The following is a 16,458-nucleotide window of genomic DNA, read 5'->3' on the forward strand; positions in this document are numbered from 1 at the left end:
GGACACCTCAGACACACACGAGAAACCTGTTTCTGGCCTAATACTGCCATTTTCATATTTAAAAAGACCTTTTACTAGGAAACCTCAGAAAACATGGCTTGCTGCCCCAGCTAACATCTCTCACCTGACACACATATTCTTTTTTTGTTCCTGCTCCTCGCTCAGATTTTTTGGATGATATAGACACTTCAGTCTGAGTTTCATCAGCACTTTCATAGGGAGACTCTGACCGCTCATCTCCTTGGCCATCGGAGATCTGAAGATTAAACATACGTGTTAGAGAAAGCAGTCATGTATGGTCAATTTTGTACAGAATAGCAACTGAAGGAAGCAAACAGACTGCAATTCAGACTAGCAGATTTAGGCACGCTCTTTCGGTTTTGTTTCGCCCACCTTTAAAAAAAGCTTGGTTAAAACCAGAGTATGCATTTGTGGAAGTCTCATCAAAAAGACTAGATAACAATCAGCCACACCAACTCAACAACAGCCAAACCAAAACACCAGAATTTTGTAATGTGGCGTTTTATTTCTACTCAGTTCTGTAATGCAGTTAGCTAGAAGTGCCTAGCCAGTCACACAGGGATATCCTCAAATCCCTTGATTAAAGTTTGAATATGTGTTTTATGAGAGACTAACAGTTAGTATTGGAAAGAAATTTGGTAAACGTCAAGCTGCATATGAAAGCCTCTGACCCAAATATTCTCCAAGAAAGTGGAAACAGTACATAGAAGAGAGGAAGAAAGAAAAATGTGGCTTTCTGATTATGTTTAAGGAACATTATAGCCAACAATGAATTCAAAATACTACAGAAGATAGCCCTGTTATGGATAAATCTTATATAACAGATCTAGATGTATGGAAGAGGGAGGATTTTTTAAAAGATTCATAATTTACTTTAAAAAACCCAACCCAAGTAACATATTTAAAGGAAAATACAGGGCAGTTTTCAGTTCAATAGAATTTAGGGAGGGAATACACAATGGAGTCATTTATCTTATCTCATGTTACACCAGAAGATGCAGAATTTCATATTGTTGCCCCCAGCTGTGTTTCACTAAGTACATTCTCCAGGAAAGCATCACAATTCAGAATTGCAAAAGAAACCCTTCACTTCTCTTTGAGCTTGTTCTAATGGTTATTCACATGTACCATCAAAAATACTGCCTTATGTCCCTTTGAATTGTCTAGCTGCAGCTCACAGTTGATGTTGCATTCTCCAGGTATTTCAGCTATATTAAAAGTCCTCTGGAATCAGACATTTTCCTCCTGTGGAAGCATGCTGCAATTAAGCCCGTTACAATCCTTTCTGGTAAGCAAGAACGTCCTCTAATTTTCTCCCTAAGGAACTTTTTCCAGCATCAAGAGAATTTTGGTGGGTTTTCTCTAAACCTTATCTGTACTTTAAAAAGGTTGTTTAAAAATCAGGGATGAGAACTGGAGGCAATAGCCCTTTACAAGTCTCATAATTACAATAGCCAAAGCAAAGCAAACCAACGTGGTGCTCTTCTTCACCGCTTCTGTTCCGCCGTGTAAGGATCTCCCTAAGTCTTTTCAATACAGCACGGAAAGTCACTGTAAATTGCCGCAATACTCAAGAGATCATTTTGCCAACAGCTGTTTGTCAGGGTACAGACACCCCACTTTATATGAAGAATTTGCTTTCTGTTTTCAGACATACGATCTCATATTTATCTACAGTAAAACATATTTCACTAAAAATGGCCCAGCTTACCAAGTAATGGAGACTGCTACGTGCAACCTCCCTATCAGCCAATCTCCACGTAATGTGCACAGTTATTAGAATGGATTTATTTTGAAATCAGAAAGAAAAATGTAAAGCCGAACCAGGCCTAGCATTAGTCTTTAAAAAATCCCTTTAGAAACACTGGTTTTGAGCGATTACTTCTCATTGTTGCTGCCAGCTAACTTGCATTCCTCCATTTAACATTTGCTTCCCTTGACCATGTCTAAAAATATTTTGTAAATTGGATCAGATTGACAGCTGTTGGCTGCTTGGGGTTTTTCTTCCAGATTATTTGCAAGGGTGTAAATGCATTTCCTCTGTGCAAATGCATACTATCAAAGTGATTTGTACCTACAATTCACATATGAATATTCCTACAACTGGAGTGATTTGGAGGTTCGGCCCAACTGTTTTAGAAGTGATTAAAAGAAACTGCATGCAAAATCATTGCTTTGTTCAGGTACCAGGAAATCTGTCCCCTGGAAGGAGCTGTGAAATAGTAAACTGCAAATGCAACCTGAGTGCATGGCCAGGAGCAGCCAGTTCTTGCTGGGAAGGGGCAGATAAAGAAAGGTACTGTGGGAGTTTGGCAAACACACAAAAACATTTTCCCTTATGGCTTAAGTAGACTTACACACATGCTTATTTCTGTTTAAACTATTCCCACAGAAACATTAATTAGTATAAGCAGCACGCTGCTCTAACATTTTTTTTGTACCTCATTATGTTCCTGTTTCAACTAGCCAAAATTAGTCATGTTTAGAAAAGAAAGAAAGAAAAAAATAAGCAGGAAGGCCTTAGATCATTATTTCTTTTCTACTTAAGCAGCCTTATGTTAACTTGACACTACGGTTGTCCCCCATCTTTTCCCCACACCAAAAGTACACCTAAAATCCTGAGAAAAACTATCTGTGCGGTACGCCTGAAGAGCTAAGATAGCCTTCTTTCCAGCAGCAAAACTATCCAGTCTTGCCCTTGAGGAAAGCACTCTTCTTCCCCCAGCTCACTACTTTTGAAGGCAGAGCAGAGAAACGGAACGTATCCCGTGACAAATACATTCAGTCACAAGAGAATCAGGTTTGTTTCAAAGCAATGGTTTCCTAGCTTTTCTTGGGTTTATATACTTGTAAAATGTTCAAAGGAAGGATGCAGGCCTCTATATGGAAAGGTAACCCTATTGGCAGATGACAATTTTTCAGAAACCCCCTAGATATAGGTCACAAAATCCCAGCCATTTGTGAACCACAGGTTGACAGCCATTTTCCTACAGAACTGAGATTTTACTGCCTCGGAATTAATGCACCAGCCATTCATTCAAATTAAACGGTTACTGAGCCAAAAAGGAGCAGCGCTGGCAAGAATCAAACTCTACATCACAAATGCAACCGCAAAACCCAAATTCTATCAGCCCATTCAAGATAAAACTTGGCAATTTACACCCACCTATAGATTAATGCCAGATTTCAAGCATGAATACCAACACACATAGCGTGAACGAAATACCTTTAGTTCATCAACCGTATGGCTACCAGACTGAGAGCATCTTTCAAGATCTCTCCTTCACGGCTGTCAGAAGCCTCGCACACTTCACAAATCAAATGCTCTATTAACCACCGGTTTTGTGCTAGACAGACGAGCCTGGATACCCGCCGACGGCGGCTGCGACTCCCAAGAATCAATACGTTTGTAGGAAGCTCAGCGATACGCTTCTACTGCCTGATGGAGGCTGCTGCCCGCTGCAGACCGCATCTCCCGACCCCTGCCACCGCCACCAAGGTTTAGCCATCCCGTCCAACAGCCGTGTCACGGGTAACTCGCGCACGGCTCCCATCCGCTCCGCCACCACCTGGGATTTCACACTGGCTAATTTTAGGGGGCTAATAAAGGGGGAGGCTAGCAGATTACCTCTTACAAGAGAGGGAAGCCTTTCTTCAGGATAATGCAAAGTTTGACCCTAATCTTCTCTTATTTTTATCTTGCAGAAGGCAAGACACTCTCCACCAGCCATCTCCCTTTGCAAATAACCCCTGTTCTACGCAGCCATCTTTTGGGAAAGCTCCCCTCTGTGAAGAGGGCCAGAATTCAACACCTCAGCTCCTGAAGTTATCCCAGAACAGCTGATGGAAACACCAGGGAAGCAAAACGAACGTCCGTCCCTTCAGGCCCGTGTAGAAGAGGCGGGAGACAACCTTCATCTAACGTTTCTCAGAGAGGACTTACAACCTAATGACAGGTACAGCACGAGACGGTTGGGAAAACTCTATTTGTACCCCAAGCAAGCTGTAGCGGCACGAACAGGTTCTGATTCACCAAGGGGACAGTTGAGTTCTGCAATAAAAATACCTTTTAACAGTCACTAACTAAAGATGATTTACAAGACGATTGCTAGAAATCAGTTCATGCTGACGTGAAACACAGCCACCTCTAAAATTAAACATAACGCTTCTGTGGTTTAACACAACTTTCCATAATGGAAGGTCTAATACTTCACATACAAGTGCCCAAATCACAGCATTCAATAAAAATCAGCACAGGTTCTTGGGGGCTTTTTTTCCTTAATTCTTAAGTTACAGACATAAACCTTTCCCTTGTGATCGTGCCAGAGCTTGTCTTGTCCTTTTGTAATATAATCTCCATAGCAAAGTAAATTGCATGTAATTAACTCTTCTGATATTCAGGCCAAGGTTCAAAGTAATCAACATTTAGATTAGTGGCAAAACCTGTTAATTTGCAATTTGCAGCGACTGCCCATTTGCTATTTTATTCTGTTTTACATTTTGAGTAATTTCTTATTTCTCATAAAGGCAAAGTACTATTTTTAAGAGTGCAAAGTTAGGGGAAAAAAAGCAAGGCTTCAGATTTATAGCAAGTGACAAGTTTCTGCAACGAAATGGTACCCAAACTCTATAATCACTTCCACTTTTCATTAGCAATTACCAATGCATGGAAGATACCCTTCTTCTGCTGAAGTTAGTATCATTGCAAGCACCATCAAACTTTACATTTTGCACATCAGTCAGGCTTTCCTTCCCATTTCCTGCAATTATTGAACGTCAACATTATTTGGCGAGTACTTGCCTGTAGAGGCTTTCACAACGCACTGCCTGAGCACTGAGCAACCGGGTGGTATTTCAGAAATCAAATCCAGCTCTTTTTACTGGAAACGGCACATCTGCATACACAAGTGAAAGGGAAAAAAACTGGCCTAAAAACCAAAGCACGAGGAGCTTTGCTCTTCACTTGGGCTGGGCCAGAATTTACTTCAGGGATTAATGAGGTTTAGAATACAGTTGCTCGCAGAAGCGACAACTTTATGGGCAGATTCCCAAGGCAACCTTTCCTTTCCCACAGGTACCAGTTATTATTCACTACTCGCACATGTACGACTTGAAGGGAACATGTAAGGACATGTGACTGCATTTTTCCAAGTTCTCTGTAGCTTTGTTATTGGAAAACCAGTTAGTGAGTCAAACTGGGACAAAATTTTGGCATCTCTGTAAATTCTTTGCGTTCAGTATTATATTTTTACCTGTGAAAAGATACAAATCGTGGCAATGTGTCATTAGTTTAAGAATTGGGTCTACTCATCTCAACGTATTTTGATCATACATCTTATGCTACTACAACTTTTTTTTGGCAATAGTTACTCAGACCCACAATGGTACAGGAATCAGCATATCGAGACTTCATATCCCCAAAGTATTTTTAATTTTCTTTTGAACTATATGATAAAATTCCCTGTTCACAGTAACAAAAAAGAGCGTTTAACGGGTTCTTTCAAACATTGACCTATTTTTAGAAAGACTATGTAAGAACGCTTATAAAAGCAATCTTCAGCATTAATTCTTAACTGAATGAAGATGCTTTGCATACTGCAATACTTGACGTATAAAGCCAGATTACACCAGCAACCACCACTGAATACTGGGTAATTGTTTATTTGCTAAATATAAGGATGAGATTTACTTTTTTTTTTTACTGCTTCCTAAACTACTTCCACCTGTTTTGTGTAAAAGGGATATACAATGTGCAAACAGATGCAAGGACTGTTTGTGGAATAATGGAGTTTCCTTCTCATGATTATGTTGAGTAAATAAGAATTTGGTTTTGATGGAGGCTGCTAGGCAGTCTAAGAAAAGAGGAGGAAATGTGTGCAACTCCATACATTTAAAATAAGACTTAAGACACTAGAGTATTAAAAGGAATTAAATTGAGTCAGCTATGTGCATTTTGTAAGTTTATATATTCTTAATTTTGTCTTTTGATTGAAGCTCTCAAAAGATTAAGTGGGGGGCAGGAAGATGATTTGACAGAAGCATCGTGTACAAAAGCTCTTCTCAGATGTTTTTCTTACTGCAAGATTTTCCTCAGCTGTAACACTGTGTTTCAGTTAACTGCATAGTTCACTGCACCACCAGTTCAAGCATTCAAAGGGGAAAGGATAAGCACTAACATAGGGAAACATTTCTCATGCCATTTAGTACATCTAAATGTTGAGTTCAAGTCTGCAACTTTTTAAGCATTTTTTTGCAACCAGGTACCTGATTCCAGTCTCAGCCACACACCTCAGCAGAAATGCGAGCCAATTCTTCATTCCCTCTGGCTTAAAAAAAAAAAAAAAAAAAAAAAAAAAAATTCGATGCAAGCTGGTACGTACCCTCAGCTTGCGTATTTCTAGAACCACGTGGGTGAACTTTGCAAATGGTATTGTTAGTTCCACATATGGATGGTTGAAATTTCACTTATAACAACAACAAAAAAGATAGGTACTGACATATTCTCAGTTGGCATCCAATCATACTGATGCACAATACAAGATAGGATAACCTGGAATTTAAAAATTCAAATGATGCTGTGTTTCAAAGAAGTAGGTGAAGATGAAGTGAAATACTTATGTGGACATTTGCTCCATCCACTCACCCACTTGAGGAAAGTATTTTTTTTTCCATTTAAAATTTTCTACTTCCTTTCAGACAGCTCTGAAATCAAATAGTAAATACCAGTGCCAGCAAAACCATTACAATTCCAAGGAAAAAGAGGTTCAGAAAATCTAGGTCCAAAAATAAATGGCTGTACTCATCCAATCTGCAGCCCATGAATTGAAGAAATTACCACAGTAAAAACATAAAATGCAACTGTTCTCCTTGTCAAGACTGGCACTCGATCAGCTGTTGACCTGGCCATTAAGCATGCTTTTTGTTTTAGGCTTTTAGGATTAAGTCTACACTTTTAAAAGATGATCTATAAAAGGATCTTTGCTGGCTCAATGTTATCCTGGGGGTGGGGTGGCAGTGTCTTCTTCCTTCCCTGTAAGTACCTCCTGGCTAAAGGATGTCCTAAAGGACTAGAACATCAGTATTTGTTACGGCAAAAACTCACGCCTCATGGAGCAGAAGCAAGCTTCAAATACTATTCACTGTGTGTTAGCAATTGCAGTGAACAACATTCACGCTTCTGTGCTTATCAGCTTCGCTAGGACTTCTCCTCTCCTAGATCCAATTCAGACAAGCTTTCCCTGCCCAGTGTTGGAAGGTTCAAAATGAGTTTGGAAATTTTGAGTGAAAAAGTTGCTAATATTTATGCATCTACGGTGCTCACACTGGAATGGGCTCCAACAGTTACTACTCCACCAGTCGCATACCTTTTCAGACTTTTCTGGCTACCAAAGTGCTATTTTCATTAAAAAAAATTTCTTCCTCAGAAAACTCACTGTATTAACTAATTCAGTCTTATAAAACCATGTCTTATATATGCTTGCTTAACAGCACTTCTTAAGCATTAAGAATACAACCTTTGGTCTTAGTCATATTCAAGACAATGGTGTTCTTCTGTCACATCGTGCTTAAACAGTTATAAAAACAACTAAAGGGCAAATTTTTCCAGAGACAAAAAAATTAACCCTCCCTCTTCCCCTGTTTTACTCAAGCATCTCGTTTTATAATCCCAGCTGTAGAACATCAAATTGAAACAAAATCCACTAAGTATACTTATTTTAAAGCTAGCAGTAAATACAATGAAAACAAAGCATGGCAAAAAATTATTTTGTTCTGCTCTTTTGTGTGGTAGGCAAGTCACCTCCACAGCAGGATCAGTGGGATCCATAAAAGAAAGGGCCCACAAAGAGTGACCTACCACCTTTTCAGTTGTCATAAGACACTCACTGGTAAGGTAGCATCCTCTCTCAGGTCATCCGCTATCTTTAACAGATACATTGCACCTTTTTAGAAGCATTTCAGAAGCATGTTTCCATGACTTCTGAATGCTGTCGGCTGTTGAGTTCCACTTTGCTTAAAACTAAGGACACTGCTACAAGCTCAGACTTCCTGACATGACTTCAGAGTCAGTGATTGCTACACCACCGTCATCCAGGAGGAAGTGGTCTGGTCTGGCTAAGAGCTTTCTCTAGAAACCTTGGAGTATGCACGTTCTGATAAGCAAACTCTTCAGTCTTTCCACAAACCCCAACTGCATTTTTTTTTCTTATTAACAAAATCTCAGCGGCTAGAGCGCTGTGTGTTTTTTTTTTTTTTTTTTTTTTTTTTTTTTTTTTTTTTTTTTTTTTAATCTAAGCACAACTTATGTAAGAGTAAGTCAATAAGCAACATACAAACAACAGATCAGACTGTATTCAAAAGACAATCTATCGTGCACCCACACGGAGACAGAAAAACTGACAGAGCCAATTGAGTTACAGTTAACATTTCCTTTATTTCAGTATAAGAATTCCTGAACTGAATGAAGAATGATATTTTGGCCCATACTGCTAGACTAGATAAATTCTTTAAGTATGCGGTGCCACAAGTGTACACAGTACTATAATAGCAAAAAAGACGGCCTGGGACAAGTTTCATTTTTATTATTAGCAGGAGTTAGACGTTTCAGATAAGGTTATTATGCATTTCTGAATTTGCCTGGAAAGTTAATTAAAACTCTGAGAACATTTTAAAACATTATAAAATTGCCTACAGAAACTCACGATAGTTTGGTAGGGGATCTGGAATAAAAACCTACATCATGTAAACATTCAGTAAACAGATTCTCTGCACTCTGAAGCCTAAGTAATACACAAGATGAGAATCATTACATAAGAAACTTAATTTTCTACACAGAACGTGCTGCCAAAGAACAAGAGTCAAGCCTAGAACTTTCTTCCATGTGAAAGTAGAAGCATCGTGACAAAACTGTATGATCTGGTGGGCAATGCAGGTCATTTCAATTGTTAGAGGCTTTAGCAGAGATTTAACAAGAAACGAGTCCAATTACTTGCAGTGATCCACAAAAATGTACCCCTGACTGCTTACTGGTGCTTTGAAACAGGAAAAAACCCCCACCCAACCAAAAAACCAAAAAATCCCCTATAGGCATACAGAAAGAAACACAGGAAACAACTGTCTGCTAAGTCAGAGGATTTAAAGTGGCACTATGTATTATATTATCCGTAAGTATTGTTTTGAAGAGAAAATTACCTTCGAAGAAAGCTAGAATAAAACACTAGAAACACACTGATTTTGTTTAACAACCTGCAAGGTTAGCTTCAACTGTTTTTTCTTTAGGGCAGTAGTTTGTTTAAAATAACGTGAATTCCTTTCTTCCTTCCTGTTCCTAGGATCTCAAAGACAGTTATTTTTACCTTCAGTAAGCGTGTCTATAATATTTTGGTTGTATACTGTAGGACAACTAGACTCCAGGGTCGATAAGTGGAGCTGATGTACTTTTTTAGTTGCACGTTGTATGTGTCTCATGGCTGCCTTCTCAATCAAATACCTTACCTTTTAAGAATTGTATGTGTTTTCTCCACTGTGTATACATGCTAATACCCATTAAAAAATGCAGATAAAACAAATCTGCCTCAAATCGGTAATGAGAAAAAAATATACTGTTTAATATGCAGAAAAAGAGCAAAACTTAAGGCTTGCATTATTATAACTTGCATTATTAGGCCTTGGAAACACAAGAACTTGTAGCTATAACCAGCAACTGAGCTTGTTTTGACACTGGATGTTACAGAAAGAATTCCCTCTAGGGAAGATACAAGGAACTTACGATAAAAGCAACACCTTCAAAATCTTTCACAGGCTTCTTTAAACTGCCATCTGCTGGTCAGCTCATGCTTCATGAGGATATGATGAATGACAGGCTAGCTAAGAATTTAGAGTATTACATGTTCTTTATTTTGTCCTCTCTCAGAAAAAAAAATTACAGTTTCTTTCACAAAGTTCAGAAGTAGTATCTAGACTCTGCAGGATACTATGACACTTATCTGCTGTCAACAAATCCATCCAATTTAATGAAGCCAGCCAAAACCCACAAAAATTGATAGAAAAGCTAAAGCAGATATGTTTCATGCAAACACGCGAAGTGTGCCAATAATCCAGCAGTAATGGTAATGCCTCTTTTATTTATTAAAGAAATACTGGTTACACTCTACTGGCACCTACTACATTATTGGGGGGTGGAGGGCCAAGGTAAAAAAAGAAACAAGAATAGACCACTTGTATCTCTTCTCACAAATATAATGAGCTTTTGGATGGTTACATCAAGTCTTACACAGGCAGTAAAAAAACTGCTCCAAGCTTTTCCAGACTCCAAAGTGTTGAGTATCTTTCTCACATCTGGCCCTACCAGTTGCTCATTAAGAATTTGATTTTAAACAAAATCATATTTCACATGAAGTACTGGAGAATATGACTACTGATGTCAAGTGCCTAGAAGTAAAATTAAGTACTTTGTTTCAAGATTAAATGCAGGTATAGAATTTATTTATTCACGTATAAACAACTTGCTGCTTCTCTCTATCCATCTTAAAACAACTTCAAAGCCCAATTTTTTGAAGGGAGTGAAAGCCTATCTTTTAGTCTCTGATATGTCAGGTCTATAAATGCTTGTTTGTTCTTAAGGCAGAAGTCCATACCCCCACCCCTATCTCTTTCCCCTGTAAATTACATACCCGAAGTAACTTATCAATTGAAAATTTGGCCTCGACTAATTTTAGATTTCAAGTAAACCCCATTAAAAAAAATACCCCCAATAGCAACAAAAAGCATCCAAAATCTTTTTTAAAAATGTCAAGTAAGATGCATCTTTCGAACAAGAAACTGAGCACACCCCTCATACTGAACACACCTTTCCTAGAACTTAGTTGCAATGGACTGACATTTAAGAGGTGTGCAGCTAGCAACAGTCCTTGAGAAATAACAGTCATATCCAGGTTCCATTCTGGAACCAGCTGTCCACAAATGGCAGGGGTGGGGGGAGGTGGGGGGCACGGCATGGAAAGAAAGGAGAGAAAAAAACAAAAAGGCCAGAATCCACTTAGTATTGCTTGTGGAGGTGTATGTGCTTGTGAAATATAGAGAACTTTTTCTATCTTTGTTAAGACAGCAACTAAGCCAACATTTAGAAGTATTATAGTGAACACAGAAATATAAAAGTTAATCACGTAAATGTATTTAATGTTGAGAAGAATTACATCCTATTCAATTAGCTGTGCAAGGCTTTCATCATTGCATGACTGTGTTTATTTTTTAAACTCTTTCCCTTAACACTCTGGAGAAGGTTTCTCTTTGGATGAACGTTCCCTGGGCAAACACATATTTAGCCATTTAGACAAATGCTAAGTAATAATAAAAAAGGGAAAAAAGTTTTTAAAGCCACCCACACAATCCAAAATTTATATCTTTCCTTGTTTTGTAGAATAGATCAATAGTAAGTTCAGAAACACAGGCCTGCCATTTTTGTTTTATTTAAAGGCAAAATATATCTGATATCATAGGAATCAAACTGAGTCCAATCCTTAGTTGGTACAAGTTCAGGTCAGCATAGCTTTAAACCATCTAAGGATCTATCCCACTAATCTACTCCCCCCCCCTGCACCCAGCCCCGCAAAATCTCTGTTACTTGACAGGGTGTATTTTCTCTTATGTTGATTGGGATTGATTTGATATTTTAAAACCTTTTAAACCCTTGAAAACAATTAATTCACTTTCTAGTTTGTGTATCTGTGTTCTGTGAGCAGTGTATGATGTTAATTTTTCTCACATCTGCTGTTTAGCAGTAGCTGAGTACAATAAAGTTTTAATTAAATTAAAATTAAGTTTGGAAACTTCCATCTCAGCCTATATAACATACGCTTTTTTTACATGTGAACTGTTAAGTCACAACCCAAAAATCCTATAAAAATGAGCCTTTTGTCAAGAAAGATTTATCGAGATCTCATTTTATAAACACAGTATCTAGAAATAGAAGAAATCTTTCTCCTGAGATTACAACATTTAGAGATGCATATTTAGAGCCCAAATGACAGTATGTTCCTTACACTAATCTGGCTGAATAGATGGTCCCAAACACAAACAGCCATTACACAGCAAGTCCCAGCAGTAAAGCCAAAACAACAGAAGCTGGTAAGCCAATAGATGGGAGTCTCTCAATTGAGAGAACAAAAAGAGAACAAGTATTACTTTACTTGACTGCTGCTATGGACATTATTTCCTGTGGGACTTCCTTTGCTTGTTTTATTGGGGTACAGGAGGCAGAATTTGTTGGGGTTTTTTGTTAAAATATTTTTCCAGTTACAGTAAGATATACAGTCATTAACATGCAATCTTTTTTCCCCAACCAAAGGTAAACCATTTACTGAACATTGTCTAGATATTTATTTTAACTGCATTCATTATAGTGTCTAAGCACCTCATGCGTTTGTTAGGGGAGATGAAAGAGTCTCTAGGATAGCTGGAAGCCCTACTCCCTTGTTAGCAGGCAAGTATTTTCTCTACAGCTTTTGTAATACAAACTGCTTGAAGCTGTTTGTCTATGGATATTTTACTAAATCCTACCAACTACATTTCTGAATCCACCTGCAAAACAGCATGCATACTTCACCCTCATGCTGCCACTCTTTGGCTGATAGGTTTTAACAGTGTAGATGACTTGGGGAATGGTTTAATGGATTGTATGAATACAATTGTGGTACATACATTTCATTTATTGTATGTCAATTGAGAAGAATTACAGTTCCAAATATGCAGAGCTAAGACTATGATTAGTAAGTATCAAAAAGATACACCCTTCACTGCCTGTTTAATTCTACTGGGGATGAAGCTATTTGCATCACAGAGAAATAGCACTTAAACAGCCTGAAAACTAATTGAGCTTAAAGGGGCTCTGCTCAGAAAACTGTCCAGTTCTAGATCAAACAGAGGATTAGGAAACTTGCTTCAATATAAAAGCTATGGCAACATGACAATATTGAGTTACATAATGTAACTAATGTAGTACACTTACATAAAGTCTGTAGAAGAAAATACAGAACACACTGGCATTTTACTTTGTCTCTAATAGAAGGTTACAATTCTAAAACTTTGTTGGTAAATACATTAAAAACCACAATAATATCTCGACGTCCCCAAATCAGACGTTCGTATTACAATAAATGAATTTGCAATGCACACATTAACAGGTTTCACAGAGGCCAAAACTGTAACTTGTCTAGAGCACCAACGTTAGAGAATTCGCCTTTGATTTTTGTTTTTTAAACAAGATTCACACCTGAAAATTTCTGTAATTAAATGGCTGTGTGCAAACACCACTTTTTTTTTACCTCATTCTCAGTTAAGGAAGCTGAAGGAGATGAACTCTTGCTAAAAGCAAGAGTTGAAGATTCTGCTGCTGAAGCCCGATTTCGCTTCTTCAGAGGTTTACATGCATCAGACAGATTTTTCGTTGCTGTAAAATAATTTTGGTTTACAAAGTGAAGTTTGGAACTTTAAAACGTTATCTCCCTGAAGCCATTTAAAATATTCCTTCAAATAAAGGAAGGAATGATTTAGGTAGGTCTTCTGGGCACCTACGTAGGGCTGAGAGAACACGAAGTAAGTTTCTGAAACCATGTGTTCTGGATAAAAATAAAGAGGTTTCTATTAAATCCAATACGTACTACAAACAGCTAAGAAATGCTTTCCCAGTGTTTTTTGGCTCATTTCTATTAAAATCAAAGTATCTTGTCACTTATGACCTCTTTAAAGCAGAGGTAACAGTTATCTCCTCAGATAAACATTAGAAGGCCTAAGTGATCTCATCACAATCTGAGTACCACTAACACTTTGTTAAGAGAAAGGTTATATACAGGAGCCAGGTGCCAGACATTATCTATGTTATGTCACCACTTCTGCATTGCGCAGAACTTGCTGAAGCTTACTTGTCTTTGGCATATCATTATAATACCTAAAGAGACATGCTGCTACAGAAGTTACCTTAAACTTGAGCATCATTAACAAGTCTGACTTTTGGATTTTGGTCCATGGTTATTTAGAATTCCCTCCCACGGTCCACACTGCCTCCCATCAAGCATCATTTAGAAGGACTAAAATCACATAGTAACTGATTACATTGATGGTCACTGCACTTGTTTTATTGGGCTAATGCACAATGACAAATTGGAGCAGTAGGATTTGTATCACTGCTCGCCAAGATCACAGGGCAATAGCTTTAATTTGGTGCCATCAAATGGTGAACTTGTGAACTGCTGCTCTAAATCAGCAATACACAATTTCAGTCAAGTATAATGTTGCAAAATGGTGGTAGTGAAGGAAGAGGGCATGCTCCCCCCCCCAGTCTGTGGCATAGTGGCTGTAACTGGTTATTGCGTCAGCAAAATTTAACTGGCTGCCTCAGACAACCTGTTTATTTTAAAATTATTTAATTGAAAAAGTTACATTAAAACTTATTCTGACCACATTACCTGACTGGTTCTTTTGTGAAGAGGAGGTTTCTGTGACCTTAGAAGAGTTTGTTTTTGCTGTTTTGTCATTGCTTGTCTCCCTCTGTCACAAAAAAAAATATGAAAAAATAAAAAAACTCCTAATTTATGAGTGGTTGGATAAAACTGGCAATTACTTCTGGATTTATGTTATTAAAAAGAAAGTGTCTTTACAAATATCTGAATGGTAATGTAGTTAAGCTAGCCCCATTTAAGTGATTTTTAAAACTCATTTACAGCACAGGGTACAAACCCATAAACAAATGAGAAAAATTAAAGAACACAGTATTCCAGCATCCCACTTATCCATCCCAAACTCAGCATATCAAAAAGGGGAGCTCTAAATGAACAGAAAACATGTAAATTATCCTTACTATTCTTTGTCTAAACTGGTCAAATTAAAACCTTTAATTATTAAAGGTAAACTGCAGAATTAGTATATAAATTTGAGAATAAACCCTGTGCAGAATTTTAAGTCTCAGAAAGGCTTGCTTTCAACTCCACAACTTATAGCAGTGCCACTTTTTAAATTACTATGGTTAAGATTGTTTCAGCATTTCCAAAATAAAACCACTATTTTCAAGGGAGCACAAACAACACATAAATCTGCTCTGGATTGAGAATTTCTCATTAAAAGTTTAGGCCGAAAACTGGGGAAGTTTTCGTCAAACCTTTCTCAAAATTAGACACTGTTCCTTACACATGCCGCTACTTTTTTTTCTTTTTCTATGTTACAAATTCATTCAAGTAATAAGTCACTAAAATTGCAGCCAAGAATGCTTAACCCTGACAAATGCTCACCTGACCAATAAGAACAATTCTACTGAACAGAAGGTTTTACATACTTTTTCATATTCTTCATTCAGTTTTACAAAAGATGTGCAGGTGAACACCTCAAAGGCCAGAGAACTGGTTTCCTTTGTAAAAATAAATATGAATGGCTACTGCACTACAGATGTGCTACACCATGCTTTTACTGACTTCTAATTGAACTAAGATGCCCTACCACTAATGCCACTGGAGGCTCCCAATACCAGTTTTGTAATGTTACGCTTCTGTGTAAAAATGAAAGAAAATGTACAGTACAGTTCACTCTTAAATTTAAAGCATGCTTTACAGAACCCCCATTTTGTTAATGTGCATGTTATATATAAATCATGAAAGCACTGATGAATAAATTAGTTTTTCAAAACTTCCATATGGGTACTTGTGACTTAAGTTACTTTGTGCAAAAACATTCAGATTTCGTAAATAAGAATTAAGGACAAAAAGGAAAGGAAAATGCACAACACTCATGCAAGAAACAAAATGTCATGAAAGAAGGTCATTAAAGCTCCTCCTATCCAAAATGATCGTAACAAAAGCCTGCAGGTAAACTGGGAATAGCAGAAGGAAGGTATATGGTTAGTGTTTGGTTTTTTTTTAATCATTACATAGACATTTTCACTGTCGTTCATTAAATGCTTTGCTAAGCAGCATTACATACAGCTAGAAGTACCCTGGGCTGGTGAAGGCAGGAAAAAGACTAAGAGGTAATTCATAAAAGAAACCACAAAGCAACCATTCTACAATATCTGGCCCTTCTGTGAAGAGAAGGACAAACATTGCTATATGCATTTAGAGTTTCAATTACCTAATATTTACACACACCAGATTCCTCGTAACTAGTTCTGATAAACGGATCAGATAGAGGACACCACTTTTTAAATGCACACTACTAAGTCAGCGTTATTAGTGGTATGTACCTTATGGGAATCATTCATCTCATTTCTTTATTTTCCTGTTAGTATTCACATCTGCAACGGTGTCAAAGATACCAGAACCTCCTCTGCACGAACTATACTGCAACCACCTTTCATTCTACTTGTGATAATGTAGGCTAATTGTAGTGTCTAAATGCTGGTGAGACAGTAAAGCAGCAACTTTAGGGACAGTCAAAACAAGGACTTCATAGCAGGAA

At 37.7% G+C, this 16,458-nt stretch overlaps 1 protein-coding gene across 4 annotated transcripts in view; it reads right to left on the minus strand.

Moving 5' to 3' along the window:
* NSD2 (nuclear receptor binding SET domain protein 2) overlaps positions 1–16,458 on the minus strand; it is a 105,025-nt gene that overhangs the window by 16,666 nt on the left and 71,901 nt on the right. For 3 of the 4 annotated variants that reach the window (XM_049797436.1, XM_049797421.1, XM_049797427.1), the window contains 3 exons: positions 14,481–14,562; positions 13,341–13,465; positions 125–256 (listed from right to left, as the gene is read on the minus strand). In XM_049797436.1, coding sequence (XP_049653393.1) covers positions 125–256; positions 13,341–13,465; positions 14,481–14,562 — 339 coding nt within the window. The remainder of the gene's footprint in view (positions 1–124; positions 257–13,340; positions 13,466–14,480; positions 14,563–16,458) is intronic. The other variant, XM_049797442.1, reaches the window with a different exon arrangement.

Source organism: Accipiter gentilis, chromosome 3, assembly GCF_929443795.1.
Source record: "Accipiter gentilis chromosome 3, bAccGen1.1, whole genome shotgun sequence".
NCBI classification, from domain to species: Eukaryota; Metazoa; Chordata; class Aves; order Accipitriformes; family Accipitridae; genus Astur; species Astur gentilis.